Raw genomic sequence first — 16,717 nt, 5'->3', positions numbered from 1 at the left:
TATACTTGCTCAGGGTCATCGCCCCACACCAACAACCAGGTCTGTGCTCAAGACTTGTCTGCGCAATGCAAACAGAGACAACCTGTTTAGTCTTCTGTGTCTCTCCAGGGAAGGCTAAAGAACCTCTGTGGGTTGGGTGAGAAACTAGTGTAGGAAGTAGTGGTTCTATTGTGAGTGCCAACCAAGAGTGGTTGGCAGGTCTGGGATGCGTGCCCTGGGGAGTTGACCTGAGTTTTCCAGTGCACATGGCAATAGATCACACCCTGCCCTGGTGGTCCTTCATGTCCTCCTACAGAAGTGACAGTGATGGGAAAGAGAATGAAATTTTTGGCTGTGCCTCTGAGAACCCCTCAAACTGCTGCAGATGTGCCGATTCCAGCACATCCCGTTCAGGTGTGACAGACTGTTCCCTGGTCCTCTGAGCAAGAGGAGCAGGAGGAGGGAGCAGAGTTCACTTACGCAGACTGCATCTCCACGAAGTCCAAAGCAGGTGGGAGATGCCATGCAACTTTCGAGCTTTCTCTGGGGAAGGTGCTGTTCCTACGCACTGCCTCACCGTAGCACTGGTGCCACAGCCCTCGACAAAACCCCACTTGGTCTTTGTCCCCAGCAGAAACGTTTCTGCTGCCAGCAGGGATGCTCCCCGGGACAGGCCAAGAGAGGTTGAGCCCGAGTTGCTGAACCCCGAGGGATATTCTTCGTCTCGACCATTCTCACAAGTGCGTGGCCTGGAGGACAATTCAGGAGTCTCCACGTGCCTACAGAGGAGGGATGTGAGGGAAGAGATGATGGCTGGGAAAGGAGCTCATGGGCTGTCAATCTTGAGCTTCCGATACCAACAGTCACCCCCGCCATCCAGCCCGGCCCCGCCGGCTCCGCGGTGCAGAGCCCCGACCGCCGCCACCCTGCCACCTCTCTCGCCTACCCTCGGCATCCAACTCGCACCCGACGAGAGCCCGAGAGTTGCTGGCGTTGGGCTCACCCCTGGAGAGCATTTGTCGGCGGAGAGCAGGGGAGGGAGAGGAAGGCAGAGGAGGGAGTGGAGGCGGACAGGAGGTGGCCCGCCCGGGGCAGAGAACCGGGGCTGGAGGAGGCAGCGACACGCCGGGCAGCGGATCGCCGGCTGCGGCGCTGGTGGGGAGCGGGGCTGGTGAGGCTGGCCGCCGTTCTGCTCTTGTCGCTTGGTTGGTGGCCTGGGACCGTGGGGCCCCGTTAGCGGCTGGGGCTGCCGCCCAGGTCCCTCGAATATGCCGTCTTGCCTGGCACACTCTTCACAGAGCTCTGCCCCCGAACTATCCTCCCGTCCGTCCCTCCCTCTTCTCCATAAAGCATTCCCTCGGAAGACTCATCGCTCTTTTCTTTGTCGAGCCGATCCTCTTTCCTTGCTTTACTCTGTGTCCTTCAGAGAACTCTGGCAGTCCGTCCTTCCTCTTTCCTTCTTTTCTTCCTCTCTTTGTTTTGCTTAGTCCCGCAGTTTTCCATTCTTCAGTGACTCCACCAATCCAACTCTCTTTCCCCCACTCATCTCTCCAGCAAATACTAATGGACACTTCCACTACAGCTCACCACGACATCCTCTTAAAATTCTTCTCCGTATGGTCCTGACTCCTTCTGTACCCTTTGATCTGGGAAACAATATCCAGTACCAAAAGCACTTCGGACGCCTTTTCTTCTTTGTCTCCCCGCCACTGTCTGCAGGCAGAGACTAGGTGCAGTAGGACCCATTGGAAGAGACCACCGAGGGCAGTTAAATCACCATCATACACGCCAACATACGAATCGGTGATTTTATCCCTTTCTACCGGCAGCTCCCGGGCCACAGCCCCGAGTTCCTGGTACGCGCTGTTAAAGGGTCCAGAGAGCTGAGGGCGCCAGCTGGGCTGCTGTCGGTGTCGGGAGATGGTCGTTGGACCGTCCTCTGGCTCTCCAGGTCACGTCATGGGGACGCGGCCCCGTATTCCGCTGCCCTGGCGCACACGGACTCAGTGACACAGTCGTCTTTGGAGATTTCAGGGGATTTTGGTTGATGGCATTTGTACTTGCTCAGGGTCATCTCGCCACACCAACACCAGGTCTGTGCTCAAGACTTATCTGTGCAATTCAAAGAGAGACAACCTGTTTAGTCCTTCCGTGTCTCTCCAGGGAAGGCTAGAGAACCTCTGTGGCCTGGGTGAGAAGCCAGTGCTGGAAGTAGTGGTTCTACTGTGAGTGCCAACCAAGAGTGGTTGGCAGGTCTGGGATGATTGCCTGGGGAGTTGACCTGGGTTTTCCAGTGCACATGGCAATAGATCACACCCTGCCCTGGTGGTCTTTCATGTCTCTCCCAGGAGCCTGGAAGTGCACAGACACTGCTGAGTTCTTTCCCCTAACGCAGTGCCACTCTTGAGAGGTTCACTGGTGTTTTTCCTCCTCAATATGTTCTTGAGAGAGGACTTACAAGAAGACCTAAACCTTCAGGCACTACCCCGAGAAGATCCCTTGGTAGGATGGAAATACTGTTGCAGAGGGCGGCTGTGCCCCAGAAGTGCTAATTGCCTGTCCCTGCCTGCAGGCCAGAGGGTTGACACACTACAGCCCTTAGACTTAAACTTCCAGGGCGCTCGGATCTTACACCGACAGCTCTGGAAAAACCAAAGGCTGACGCTCCCTGGCAGTGCTGCAGTGAGCAGCATAACAGAAATGATCCAAAATACAGGCGGAGAACTGCAAGGGTAAGTTGACCAATTGTGAGAAACAGGAAACACAGTCCTGGACACTGGTGGGGAATCCCTTTGGCCAAGAAACCCCTTGATAAGGGGCAGGTTTTTGAGACATGGAAGGGAAGGTTAGAGAAAGGGGTGTCTGGAGCCCTCAGTGTGTAAAACATAGGAAGAAGACCTCAAATAAGACAAAAATATCCGGATGCTTGATCTGGTGCTTTTCTGAAGACTTACCTATCACTGTGAGTGCCTCCACAAATTTGGTGGGACTCCCATATCTCCCAATACTCTCCTAATGCTCTTTCAGCACCCAACAGTCCTCTATTTCCCTTCTTCTCTCTCAAAATAAAATTCCACCTCTTTTACTGCATCATGACTCTGTCTCGACCGGTGTCCCCAGTGATGTCACCAACGTCCTTGTGTTGTTACTGATGTCCCCAGGGGTGGGACTCGTGACCTCAAAGTTGTCATCAATGTCTTTGTGACATCACTGATGTCCCCAGACCTGTGGCACCCTTGTCCTCAATGATGTCACCAATGTCCCTGTGTCTTTGCTGGCATATTTGATCTGAGAGGAATGTTCGTCCGTATGGGATTTTGGGACTCAGGCTGGCAGAATAAGTGAAGGGTTGAAAAAAGCAAACAACAGCCCTTGTCCCCAGCACAGAAAACCTGGAAGCTTTTGCTTTGTGGTGTAGTTGCTGGGTCAGACCGAATGCTCCATTGTTAGCAAAAGTTTTCTATCCTGACATCTTTATTCTGGGAGGAAGCTTCCTCCGTATGCAATTTTTGGAGTCAGGTTGACAATTTCAATGCAGGACTGAAAACAGGAAAGGAAAGAAAGGAAGACGAGAAGCTTTGGCTTCGTGGTGCAGTTGGTGGACCAGCCTGGGGCCTTCATGGGCAGCAAGAACTTTCTGTGCTGGTACCTTTGTTCCGGGAGGAGTCTTTGTTTCTATGCAATTTTGGGAATCGTGTTGGCAGGAGGGTGGCAGGTCTGAAAATAGGAAAAAACTGCCCTTATGTCCCAGAAAGAAAGCCTGGAAGCTTTGGTTTTCTGTTGCAGTTGGTGTGTCAACCTGGGCACTCTATGGGCAGCAAGAACTTTCTGTGCTGGTACCTTTGTTCTGGGAGGAATCTTCATCTGTATGCAATTTTGGGAGTCGGGCTGGCCGTTGTCAGACAAAGCTGAAAACAGGAAAGAACAGCTCTTATCCCAAGGACAGAAAGCCTGGAAGCTTTGACTCTGTTTTGCAGTTAGTGGATTAGGCTTGGTACACCATGGGCAGCAAGAGCTTTCTGTTCTGGCACCTTTGGTGCGGGAGGAATCTTTATTTTTATGCAACGTTGGGAGTCGAGTTTGCAGTTGGGAAGCACGGATCAAAACAGGAAAAACCAGCACATATCCCTAGGAAAGAAAGCCTGGAAGCTTTGTCTTGGTAGACTAGCCTGGAGACTCCATGGGCAGCAAGAGTTTTCTGTGCTGGCACCTTTCGTCTGGCAGGAATTTTTGTATGCAACTTTGGGAGTCGGGCTGACAGTTCAGAGGCAGGTCTGAAAACAGGAAAGAACAGCCCTTATCACCAGGAAAGAAAGACTGGAAGCATTGGCTTTGTGGTACTGTTGTTGAGTCAGCTTGGAGACTCCATGGGAAGCAAGAGTTTTCTGTGCTGGCATCATTGCTGTGGGAGGAATCTTTGTTTGCATGCAATTTTGGGAGTCGGGCTGGCAGTTGGGAGGTAGGGCTGAAAACAGGAAACAACAGCCCTTATCGCCAGGAAAGAGAGACTGAAGGCTTCGGCTTTGTGTTGCAGCTGGTGGTCCAGCCTGGGCACTACAAGAGCAGCAAGAGCTTTCTGTGCTGGCACCTTTCGTCTGGCAGGAATTTTTGTATGCAACTTTGGGAGTCGGGCTGACAGTTCAAAGGCAGGTCTGAAAACAGGAAAGAACAACCCTTATCGCCAGGAAAGAAAGCCTGGAAGCATTGTCTTTGTGGTACTGTTGTTGAATCAACTTGGAGACTCCATGAGAAGCAAGAGTTTTCTGTGCTGGCATCTTTGCTGTGGGAGAAATCTTTGCACGCAATTTTGGGAGTCGGGTTGGCAGTTGGGAGGCAGGGCTGAAAAAAGCAAAGAACAGCCCTTATCGCCAGGAAAAAAGACTAGAAACTTTGGCTTTGTGGTGAAGTTGGTTTGTCAGCCTGGGTGCTCTTTTGGCAGCAAGAACTTTCAGTGCTTGCAACTTTGGTGTGGTAGGAATCTTTGTTTGTATGCAATTGTGGAAGTCGGGCTGGCAGTTGTTAGGGAAGGTTGAAAACAGGAAAGAACAGCCCTTATCACCAGGAAAGAAAGCCTGGAAGCATTGGCTTTGTGGTACTGTTGTTGGAGACTCAGCTTGTGGTACAGCTTGGAGACTCCATGGGAAGCAAGAGATTTCTGTGTTGGCATCTTTGGTGTGGAAAGAATCTTCGTTTGCATGCAATTTTGGGAGTCGGGCTGGCAGTTGGGAGGCAGGGCTGAAAACAGGAAACAACAGCCCTTATCCGTAGGAAAGAAAGCCTGGAAGCTTTGGTTTTGTGGTGCACTTGGTGGGCCAGCATGGGCACTCCACGGACAGCAAGAGCTTTCTGTGCTGCCAACATTAGACTGGGGGGAATCTTTATTTTTATGCAATGTTGGGAGTCGGGTTTGCAGTTGGGAAGCACGGATCTTGGAATAAAAATTTTAACATCTGTGGTTGAAAAGGCTACAGAGTATTGATGTTTCTGTTTGACAGTACTGATTTTCTGGCTTCTTCCTTTTGGCGCCTGCCATTGGAAGAATACATATTCTGACTTCCCTGTTGCTCTGTGTGTGTGTGTCCCGCTGTGGAGCTCTGAGGAGTGTGGCCACGGTTGTTTCTGGCCAAACTGCTGGGGCAGGGCTGAGCCTGGAGCCTGAGGAGGGGCTGCCACATATCCAGCCTTTCAGGTGGAAGCAGTAGCAAAGCTGGGAAGGTGTTGCTGCTACACACACACGCAAACATAGACAGACCATGTATGTACACAGACATGTACATCCAGCCCCGCAGATCAGCACAGGTGGGTGCTCTCAGCACTCACACAGGCTGCACCAGCAGCCTCATCCTTTTCCCTCTTGGTTGGTCAGGATGAAGGACCACTAGTGGAAATACTCATGTCCATATCTGGCCCCTTTCTCTCTGAGAATTTGCACTGGCATAGATGGGCCCTGCAGCCTGCAGTCCCAGGGAGCGAGGGGTACAGACCTCCTGTGGTTACCTATAACATACACACTACAAACCTCCCAGTGTCTCACCTTGCGCATCCTTCCATCCTGATCAGATGGAGATCCTTGCTCTTCCCACGTGCTTCTTGCCTAGAGACACCCACAGCTCTGCCTACGGCCCCATACCCATCTCTATCAGGCAGGACTCCCTGGTCTCTCCGGTAGTCGGCTCCTACCGGTCACCCTTAGACACCCCCTCCCCCTGCTCCCAGGTCACCTCCTGGTTGGCCCAGCGTTTGCTGTGACTCATGTTCGTGCACATGCCAGTAGTCACTGCAGCTGGTGGCACTCACACCACTCTACCCAGGTGCATACGTGGAATGGAGCCCCTCACCCAGGAAAAGAGGAGACATAAGGCTACAGAGGTGTCCTGACCAGCTGATGAGTTATTTACAACTGGTCGGTTTTAGTCTATTATTTCTTTGTTTTCCCATGTTTGTTCTTCCCCAAATCATCTCAGTCCCTTTCTTTCCCTGCTTTTGGTTCCTCCCATTGGTCCAGAAGATGTTTCAGAGGACTGCTCCCACTGATTGGACACTGGGGCTGAGGCTGCCCTGGGACAGCCCGGGCAGTAGCCCAAATGGAGCATCTGTTCTGCTGAACATATTTGCATTCCCCAATTCCCAGAAAACCCAATTTGCATCCCCTAGATGCCTTGGCCCTCTGGGCTTGTGGAAATGGACCCTAGATGGGCTAGTGGCTCCTGGAATGGCCTGGGAGTAGCCATGGAAGGGTGTTATTCAGATCCCCCCACCTGTCTTTGTGCTCTTCCATCTGTGTGCAGACAGGGTTTTTATCATGTCACCTACCAGGGACTTGATTTACTCATCAAAGAATTTAAATTTTGTGTTTACAATACCATGAAAATTCAGTAGGTGGGGGGGTTGACTGCATTTCCTGTGAGATGGATGTTGGGATGTTTTTTGGAGTGAGCCTGAGTGTCTTCAGTGCATGTTGTGCCGTCCCATATCCTCCATGCAGGGAACTGGGAAAGGGCAGATGAGGCATTTGACACAGGTGATCCAAACTTCTGGTCATTTCAGCTTCAGAAGGGATCTCAGGAGTCTTACTCTTGGAGAATAAATAACTCCAGAACATTTTTGGATTGAGTAGGCTCTCGTGTACTTTCCAGCAACAAGTGCAGTTGTGTCCTTTACACAAGGCAGAAGATTTTCAGCAGAAGTTGCTCCAGCACTCATCTGGTTTTTAGCTGGGACCAGTTCCAAGTGCTGCACTGCCTGATTTTTCCTGCCATGTCCTTTTGCAAAGAGTTTGAACACCTTCACCTCTCCGTCCTGACTATTTCTGGTATTTGTAGTGTCTGAAGGATAACAGGATTTGAGAAGCACAGCCACCATGGGTGGGGTCCTCAAGCCTGTGTGCCATGAGGGTCTGTGCAGAATGTCATTCAGCCAAATCAAAAACGAAGCAGTGTCAGAGCTGGTGTTGAGACTCTCCTGGCATCAGAGACCACATGGTGGTTTTTGCTGCCTTGGCACAGTGTCTGCTGTTGGCACTGAGCTGTTTCCCAGACTTCTGGTTTGTCCACCTACACCTCAGTGGCTGCTGGTGGTATGTTATCCCAGATCATGGGAGCTGAATGCTCTTCCTCTGTCATACTGATGTGGTTTGAATCTGGCTCCCTGCCAAGTCTCCAAACCTTACCACCAGAAGCCCCCCCGCCCCAGACCTCAGGGAGAAGAGGGAGAAAAAAAAAAACCAACCAACTAAGAAAACCCGAAACGAGAGAGACAACTAAAGTGATATATATAAATATATTTACACTTATGTTACAATTGAAATATATATATAATTTAAAAATATATAGAATTTCACAAGGGAAGGGGAAGGGGGAAGGGAAAGGGAACAAAACCAAAATAAAATATATGTATATATATATCCCAATCAGTAGCCCGAAATCTAGTAACTAAGAGTTAGCAAAGAAAATATATATATATCCCACCACTCTCCTTGGGACAACCGAGAGTCGCTCCGGTACGATTGCCGGCAGCCTCCGCCTCCCAAGGTCGACAAGGCCCTACCAGGCCTCGCTCCCCAACCCGGCAGACTCAACAGCAGAGAACCTGCACCTCCAAGACGCCGGAAGGAAAGAGAGAGCAAAGGCCTCTCCTCCTTTCTTCTTATAGCCTGGTTTACGTAAAAATCGTAGGGAATACTGGGTAAATCTGGGCCCTTCCTTGATTACAAACTGGTCACCAAGGAAGGCCTAGCCCAAACCACCACACATGTGAAGCAATCACCCCTGCCAGTGCCACAGTCTGTGTTGGGGTCAGCACTAGGTGCCACCATTGTTCACTTTGTCACAGGAAAGGCAGTGTGCCTGTTCACACTGCAGTGCCAGGCTTGCTTGCCTCTCTTCTCTTACCTGACGTCCACTTGGGTCCTAAATGGTATTTGAACTGGTGGCTGAAGCACCAGCTGAAGATGACTCTGTGTCTCAAAGCTCCTTGAGCACCACCAGAGTCTGGGTCCTGAGTTCCTGGCCATTCTGACTACCAAGATAATTCCTTTGTTCTGACTTGCTGCTTCCAGTGATATAATCTGTGGGTTTGAATGCTGTGAGTTGTCTGAATTTTTCCTCTCCAAGAACTAATGGCGCTTTCATTCTTTTGTGTGCTGTAAGACACAACTTGGCAATGCTTCCGGCCTCAGGCAATGCCACAGGCTGGGAGATGCATTTCTCCACTGAGAAACCTGTGTACGGTGCCACTTGTTCAGCTTTATCTTTGGAAACTGCAGCTCTGGTGTCAGTCATTTTTCAGTGATGACACATGAAACTACTTCATGGAAAATGCCCCAGCAGTGCTTCAGAGGCTGATGGAGAAACTGCTGCTTGTGTTCCAAAGCTGATCCCAGTGTGTATCTGGCAGACTGCGAGATATCGCATCAGTTGGCAGGTTCAGGATCAGAGATCTTGATGAAATCATCTCTCCTCAGCATCTTGGAGCTCTGAGTGATCTACAGTGAGAGCACGGTCCTCCTTTTACCTGTAAGGTTCACACCTGCAGGTTGGCAGCTTGGCTCAGACTCAGTGTGGGATCTGTTGGATCTCTTGTGTTGTACAGGGGCCATCTCGGTGCTGCTGCTTTCCTGGCTCGCACAATCCCTGCGTGATCTTGCCCCACCCGGGCTGATCCTGGTGTGTCTGTCCATGACTCCATTTGATGACAGGAGATGACCTGGGCACTGCTCAGTCCCCTCCTTCTCCTCTGACAGTGCTCCTGAGGGACAGCTGCTCAGCCAGCACTTTAAAGGTGATGCCAGTCCACTTGAGAGAGTATTTCCTACCTGTGTTTTCCTCCTCTCTCAAGGACTCTTCCAGGATTCTGCACCTGAGAGGACCTGGGGGAGTAGGATACTCACCACTGTTTTGTAGGCCATGGGCTGAACAGGACGGGAAAAGCAAATAGCTACAGGATATTGCAAAGGAAATGGTGTGGCCTAGGGTGGCAAGCCAGAGGGCATCTGCTGCTGGAAGACTTGTGGGAATGATGTCTTAGTCATGGGTTACTAGTACTGTGCTTTCCTTTCTGAAGGGAAAGGAAGTCTGTAAAACGAGGAACTGATATGAATACATAATAAGCTGATAGGAAGGAAAATTGCTGAAAAAGTCTGGAGTACAGACGCAGTACAGAAACCAGTCACAGCTGTTCCTGGGCTCTGAATTGGTGGTTCCCAGCATAAATGCATTTTATTAACAACTGTGCCTTCGCTCCTTAAATCATATCTCTTTCCCAAGAAGAAAACCACTTCTTTTGCGATTGTGGCTACTGCAGAAAGGAAAGTGGTTTTCCTGCTGCATTTGGGATGGGATGTTGGGGCAATCCTGTGTGAGAATGGCACAGGCCCTGCCGTCCTTTCTGATCTCGTCTGGCCTTCCCTCCATGCTAGATGTGAGGCTGCAGAGCAGAAACAGAAGGTACCACTGGGAACTCTGAAAAAAGACTCAAAATCACATGAGGAAAAGCAGAAACAACTGACAGAGAAAATCCGCCAGCAGCAGGAAAAACTGGAAGCTCTGCAGGTGAGTCTGGAGGTCTCCAGCTAAGCAGAGCAGGTTTGAGGGACGTCCTAGTGCAAAGAGATGCTCCTGAGTCTGATGCCACCTGTGTTCCTTCATGGGGCAGGGTTTGTTTTAATAACAGAAAACGAGCATCTAAGCTTGCATTTCATTTTCTGATGGGAAAATGGGAGTGACGTCTGTCTCTTGAAGGACACGGAACACACTTTCTTATAATCGTTGGTTTTAACCTGGAAGACTGTTGGGCTGGGTTCAGGCACTGCCTGGCAGCTTGTAAAGATGACCTTTCTGATTTATTTTTTTTAAATAGAAAACCACTCCAATTCGATCTCAAGCTGACTTGAAGAAACTGCCTCTGGAAGTGAATGCACGACCTTCAGGAGAGGTAAATGGCGTACTGCTGTAGGTTTTTACTCTTTTGTGCTTCCTTAGCTGCTCTGAACAGCAGTTCCTCACTCTGCCACCCTTCCTCTCTCTGTACCCACATTTGTTCCAGCACACCCGACCTCAGCGCCTCCTTTGCCTGATGTAATCAAGAACGCTCCCAGCAGACCACCAGGATCTTCACCTCCTCCCAAGTCCAGCAGTCAACTGAAAAAGAGCTCTTCAGATTGTCCAAATACCAGCTCTTCCAAGCTGGCCAGCACGCTCTTCACAGAGGAGGTCAGCACTTCCAGGACACACCAGAACACTGTGACATCTGGGAAGTCTAACAGCACTTTAAAAACTCTTGCCAAACAAGGTACAGCCACGAAGTCCCTCTCTGCTGGCCTGCAGAGCCCTAAAAGCCCACGTGAGACACCCAGCCCAAAAGCTGCCAAGGTGCCAGCAGTAAAGAAATCTGCCTCTGGCAAATGCTCACAGGTGAGAATCAACAGGATAAAACCCCTCAGCTCCTCACCCACTGTCCTGCTCAGCCTGTCTGTTCTGTCCCATGAGATGTGCACTGTGGGCCCTGAGCAAGACAAGAGAACTTTTACTTTACTCTGGGGTTAGGGTGCCATTTACACCCCTCAAGAAGACTTGTTTCATCTCTCTCCTGTTAGACCAGATTGTTTCTTTAGGAAAAAAAGAATGTGAAGTGGTGGGGTGAGCATTTGCACGATCAAGTAGCACCTCTAAAACCTTTCAGAAAAGCTGATCAACTTCCAAATTAAACACTGGATGTTGGGCGTTTTTTCTTTTTTTTTTAACTTGGCTGAAAGAAGGTTTTTGTTTGATAGCAGGGTGGAATTAACAGCTAGAGCTTGTTTGCTTCCTAAAGGCCTCCAGCACTCGGAAGAGGACCTTGAACATCCCAGAGGATGGGTCTGAGGAGGAGGGGGAGCACAAAAAGGAGAGGACAAAACGAGGAAAATTTGTGGCAGTGAAAGAAGAGAAGGATTCCAATGAGGTGGTAGTGGAGGTGAGAGTGTGCTGCTTTCCCCAGTAGAAGGTATTTGTCAGGTGTTTATAATCTTGGTGGGAGGCAGCTAATGTGAGCTCTCTCTCTGCTCCCAGCTCACAGACAGTGCTGGAGAGGAAGAGCTGGTGGAACTGAAGAAAGCTCAGAAAGGTGAGAAATGAGCCATTGGGCTGCTGCTGGTATCTGACATAAAAAAGAACTTGCAGAACTAGACTCGTCAGTTAAACGTGTGATTTCAGTAATGAGCTTTTTGAATAAGAAATAGTGTAAATTTGAGTCCCAGACCCTGAGATGACTCTAACTTGCATGAAACATTTTGGCTGGGAACCCTTTGATTAGGCCAGAGGCAATTGTGGCATGGGAGGCTCTGTGGTCAAGGGTTGCATCATGCTGACAGGTGTGGGACTGGGCTGTGGGGTATAACTGACATGTTCACCCTTCCTGAGTGGATCATGGAGCCGTGCCAGCTGGCAAATGCTCAGGACTGTATCCAGACCTGCTGCGCTGCTGTGAGAGAAGAGGGGCTGGAACACCCCAAAAAAGGTGATAGCCAATGTGGTACTGCACCTTCTGCCAGAGAAGGGCATCTCTTCAGCATGCTTCCAAGGAGCTGTCTGGAAACTAGGGACATGGGGCAAATTGTCCTAGAGACCTTCACGAGCCTGGAAAACCCATGTCAAACAACCTGGAGTACAGGAGAAACCTTCTGTCTGGAAAGCCAGGTCATTTTCATGCATCTTAATGTTTCTCAGCAAGAGCTGAGCTGTGTGCCTTTTTGTGTTTTGATGGTGTCTGTACTATTTGAGGGCATTGTCACAGGTTCACATGTGCTCCCCGCTGAGGTGCCTGAATCTCAAGAGCTCCTACGGAATGTGCTTTCCAACAGCTGAAGGTTTGCGAACACCTTTGCTTCCTCCTCACAGATAAGGGGCTGCATGTGGAGGTGCGTGTGAACAAGGAGTGGTTCACGGGCCGTGTCACAGCTGTGGAAAGGGGCAGACATGCGATCCGGTGGAAGGTGAAGTTTGATTATATCCCTACAGACACCACACCACGGGATCTCTGGTAACTATCTTGAGCTACTGGATTTTAGAGGCTTGTTTTGCTTTTGGGAAGAAGGGCCTGCTTTACTGCCATAGATGCTGAAGACAAATATGTTGCTGTCATGTCAGGGAGCATGTGAGCTCAGGACAGTGCAGTGGCTTCATAACGAATGGGCATGACAGACTCCATCAGTTATGCCATGGAGGCAGCTGTTGTTTGTCTAGAGGTCTGAGTGACACTTGGGTACAGGTTCTGATTAAGCTATTAATGGTGTTTCAGATATGTCCAATGTAGAAGATTCCTGACATTCCCTTAATACTTTTTCTCAGGGTAGAGAAAGGAAGTGAGGATGTGAGGCTGATGAAGCCTCCCTCTCCTGAGTACCAGGCTCCAGACACACAGCAGGAAGAGGAGGTGGTTGTGGCTGAACCTTCTACCTCAGACTGCGTCAGAATCGAGCCCGACACCACTGGTCCCAGCAGCAGCCAAGAAACAGTTGACCTTCTAGTCCAGATCCTTCGGTGGGTTCACTGCAGACCCTTGGGAGCTCTGCAGTCTGATTGCTTCAGCCTGGTTAACTCCCAGTTCTGGCTTTGTTTTTCTTTCCTGCACAGGAATTGTTTGCGGTACTTCTTGCCTCCAAATTTTCCAGTCTCCAAGAATGAGCTGAGTTCCATGAGCTCGGAAGGGTTTGGTAAGTCCACTACTTCTCGGAACGTAAGTTTGGGGTTTTCCCCTATATATTCCATTCTTATGGCAAATGTGCATACTGTTGATGCAAGAGCACACTCTTGAAAAGGTGACCTGGATCCTCGGCAGACTGACATAGCTGAGGAAAAGAATGAGAGCTCTGAGAGATGCCATGAGTCTTGTGACTGTTGTCTGAGGATATTTCTAGTTACCGTACATCTATGTGGGAATACTGTTGGCTACTACCATCCCAAATTCTTATCTATCACTGTTAAACTTTTAAAATAAGAGAGGCCAGGTTAGAGGTTTGTAGAAGCAGGATGCAGACATATCTGTAGTTTTTGCTCCCAGCCTTGTAACTTAGGGGGAGGCAATCTTAAAAATGGAAGAGAACATGGCCTCCATTTGTCTGGGTACAGAACAGGTGGGGCTGACCTTCCACCAGTGTCTGTGAGCTGGTACTGGGAGATCCAGTGCTGGCTGGAATGCAGAGCAAGGGAACTGGCCTCTCTGACTTCTCCCTTCTCTGACATATCAGCAAGGGAGACCTTTCCAAGAGGCACACCTGTACATGACAAAAACCACCTGCAGATGACCAAAGCCAGTTCTGTTTGGTACTCCCATGCTCGCAGTGTGTGTATTGGTGGTTTGTCTCTTGTCTCCTCCTCTTCTCTCTGTTAACTCAGGCATCTGCTGGAGTTACCACTCCCACTGCTTCCACAGTATACCTTGGTCATGTCTGGGGTATTTGGCGAGTGCAGGTGTTCCTACCTCACAGTGACAGGCTGTGTTGTCTGGGTGATCTGTACCAAGGACACTCACAGTGTACAGGGGCTGTCAAGTCTTGCTGCAGCATACCTGTGAGTTCAGGCTTTTTAAAACACGTTGCACCCTTAATCTAAATTCAGGCAGCTTTGGGGGCAGTCCTGATACTGGAAGACCGTAAAAACCCCTTAGAGTTTCGTGCTAGCTGCAGTAGGCAAATCAGATACAAATGTGAGTGTGGGCAGGGCGTGCAGAGACATGCTGTGGGGAGGATTTGGTCACAAAGGCCAGGAGTTTGGTTCTTCTACAAGCCTGTGAGTGCTGCTGTTTTTCTGAGCTCGGTGCTTTCTCTTGACATGTCATCTGTTGTGTTTTGTCTGCTGCAGAAAGAATATTTCAAGCAATATGAGGCGGGTCTGCAGAACCTGTGCAATTCATATCAGACACGCGCCGATGCCCGGGCCAAAGCCTGTGAGGAAAACCTCCGGAACTCGGAGAGGAAGCTGAGGGAAACAGAGGAGAAACTACAGAAACTGAGGACTAACATCATGGCCCTTCTGCAGAAAGTGCAGGAGGTGGGAGAGGAAGAGAGGCAAACCCTGAGCTGCCCCAGAGTAGCCACCTGGCCTAGCCCCTTCTGGGCATTCCAGGTGCTTCAATCCAGCATCTTACTGGGCTCCAGCTCTTCCTCAACTGGGAGCAACGTGGACTCAGCCCATCAATAGCAGACAAGAGCACAGCTGCTGTCCCTGCCCACTCTTGGGATCCAGGCCCTTGGGGTCCCATTGAGTATTAATTCCCACAGGATGACTTGTCATGGCATGTATATACTGCACAAGTTCTGTTTGTTCTCTGCATTCTGCTGCAGAATTTTCCCAGGCACAGGCAGTGTTCTGTAAGGAATTTTTGCCCCATTCTTGGGCAGATCCTGAACCCCTTACAGAAATGCAAACTTTTAGCAAATAATATAAAAAAATCTTACGGTGAAACCGATTTATTAATTATGCTATTAAATATTTAATTAAAATAGCAAAAATATATTTAAGTAAAACCCTTAAATAATTAAACTTTAAGTTAAAAAACTACTTAAAATTAGAATCAACCAATGGAGAAGCTAGTGAAAACAGCTGGAAGCAGTTGTTCCCTGTTAGGAAAATGTGTTAAAGCTAAAAAATCCCAAACAAACCTAACTTGACTCAGATCCACACAGTAAATCCATCACTTGAGTGCATTGTTTGAACCTCAGGTGCTGATGGGTTTCCAGATGTTGTCTGTCAGGTGCTGACAGGGAAAGCTGGGGGTGCTCTAACCACAGCTGTCAGCAGCTGATGGGTGCTGGAGGTTGCAGCATAGAGGCTGAGCAGACCGCATGTTGAAGAGGATGCTGAGCTGCTCTGGGTTCTTCATTCTTGCACTTTTCTTCAAGATTCACTTCTCACTGATATTTCTTGTTTCAGGACATTGATATTAATACAGATGATGAACTGGATGCATATATCGAGGACTTGATCATGAAAGGAGACTGAGCAGCCCTAGTACGAGTCCTGGAGAAGTGCAGAGGAGCTGGCTGCTGCAGTGGGAGATGTGGATTCCTGCAGGGTTGGCCTGGGGCAGCTGATGACGGAAGAGGGTTTTTAAACAGTGCTCCTGTTGGTGTGCAACTTGTTCCTGTGACTGTACATGCAAAGCATTTGTGCTGTTGACAGGAAAATTTTCAACATTGTAGTTCTCTGAATCTGTTTTAAAAGTTTATAAATATTTATTTTTAAAAGAAATAGGAACTGTGCCTGATACGATGGGTGGGTTGCTGCGTGTTTTTAGCGATGTGAAAGTGTGAGTACCCTTCTTGCATCTAAACCTGGGAACCCAGAGCATCCTGCCTAGCAGGTTGTCTGCAGTAAGAACCTGGCAGCAACTAAAAAATAAACCTTGAGTTCTAGCAGAGAAGGTCAGGACTTAGACATGGAAGATACTCAACTTGGGCTACAGAAAGCCAAGCCATGAATTTGAGCTGTTGAAAGGAAATGTCCCTGTATGAGCATGAGTGGAGGGGATGGAACCTCAGTAGATTGGGGGGGTTGGCACTGGCACATTCCTGAACAGGAGGTCACCATAAGCAAGTGGAACTGCCACCATGCTGACAGCGAAGAGGCTGAAGATCCTGGGCCTTCTGGGCTGTCATGGTGAGCTTGTGAGCATCAATGGGAGAACACGGGAGTTCAGGTTCTCTGCTTGCAGTCACCTGTTTCTTTGAGACATAATTGCAACATCAGAAGAACTCTACCACCTGACAATAAAGTGACCCCTGTTCTGTTGTCACCTCCTCAGGTGTGTGTTGTTTAGATCAACTTACACTTCTGGGTAATTATTAAAGTGCTGGAATTTGGAGCCTTCAGAGCCCTACACCATTGAATGGCATCTGGCCCAGTGCCAGCAGGAAGGAAAACAACTGTCCTTTGCCCTCTGGCTGCAACCAGCTCCTGGTAGGCCACTTGTGGCCAAGGGGACTCGGTCTGAGTTTGCCAGCTGGTCAACAGCTTCTCAGGCCTGCTAGGACAAGGTGACTATGGACTCTCACTCAGAAACAAGTCCCCCTGCCAGCCAGGCAGTTGGAGGTACATGGCGTGAGCAAGAGCTGCCCACCATCAGGGGGGTCAGGTGGAACGGACCTTTGGGGTTCACTTGGCATCTGGATGTATAATAGATGTTTTGCAGAAAACTCTTTCAAATTAAATGTCTGTTGCACAGAAAATCATTAGCACTAATTGTTTTTAGTCCTGAAGATGTC

The 16,717-nt window shown here is 49.5% G+C and overlaps 1 protein-coding gene across 1 annotated transcript; it reads left to right on the top strand.

Annotated features, from left to right (window-relative positions):
- Positions 1 to 245: 245 nt before the first annotated feature.
- On the top strand, positions 246 to 15,664 carry LOC116798132 (ATPase MORC2-like). The gene is given in 13 exon segments (XM_032710303.1): positions 246 to 393; positions 843 to 1,150; positions 1,809 to 1,985; positions 9,744 to 10,028; positions 10,336 to 10,410; positions 10,522 to 10,534; positions 10,537 to 10,889; positions 11,290 to 11,430; positions 11,526 to 11,580; positions 12,354 to 12,495; positions 12,804 to 12,995; positions 14,267 to 14,504; positions 15,387 to 15,664. Coding segments are annotated over 13 exon segments (2,196 nt in total). The 3' UTR covers positions 15,456 to 15,664.
- The last annotated feature ends 1,053 nt before the right edge of the window (positions 15,665 to 16,717 follow it).

This window comes from Chiroxiphia lanceolata, chromosome 24, assembly GCF_009829145.1.
Source record: "Chiroxiphia lanceolata isolate bChiLan1 chromosome 24, bChiLan1.pri, whole genome shotgun sequence".
NCBI lineage: Eukaryota > Metazoa > Chordata > Aves > Passeriformes > Pipridae > Chiroxiphia > Chiroxiphia lanceolata.
This window is presented reverse-complemented; position numbering and strand designations above follow the sequence as displayed.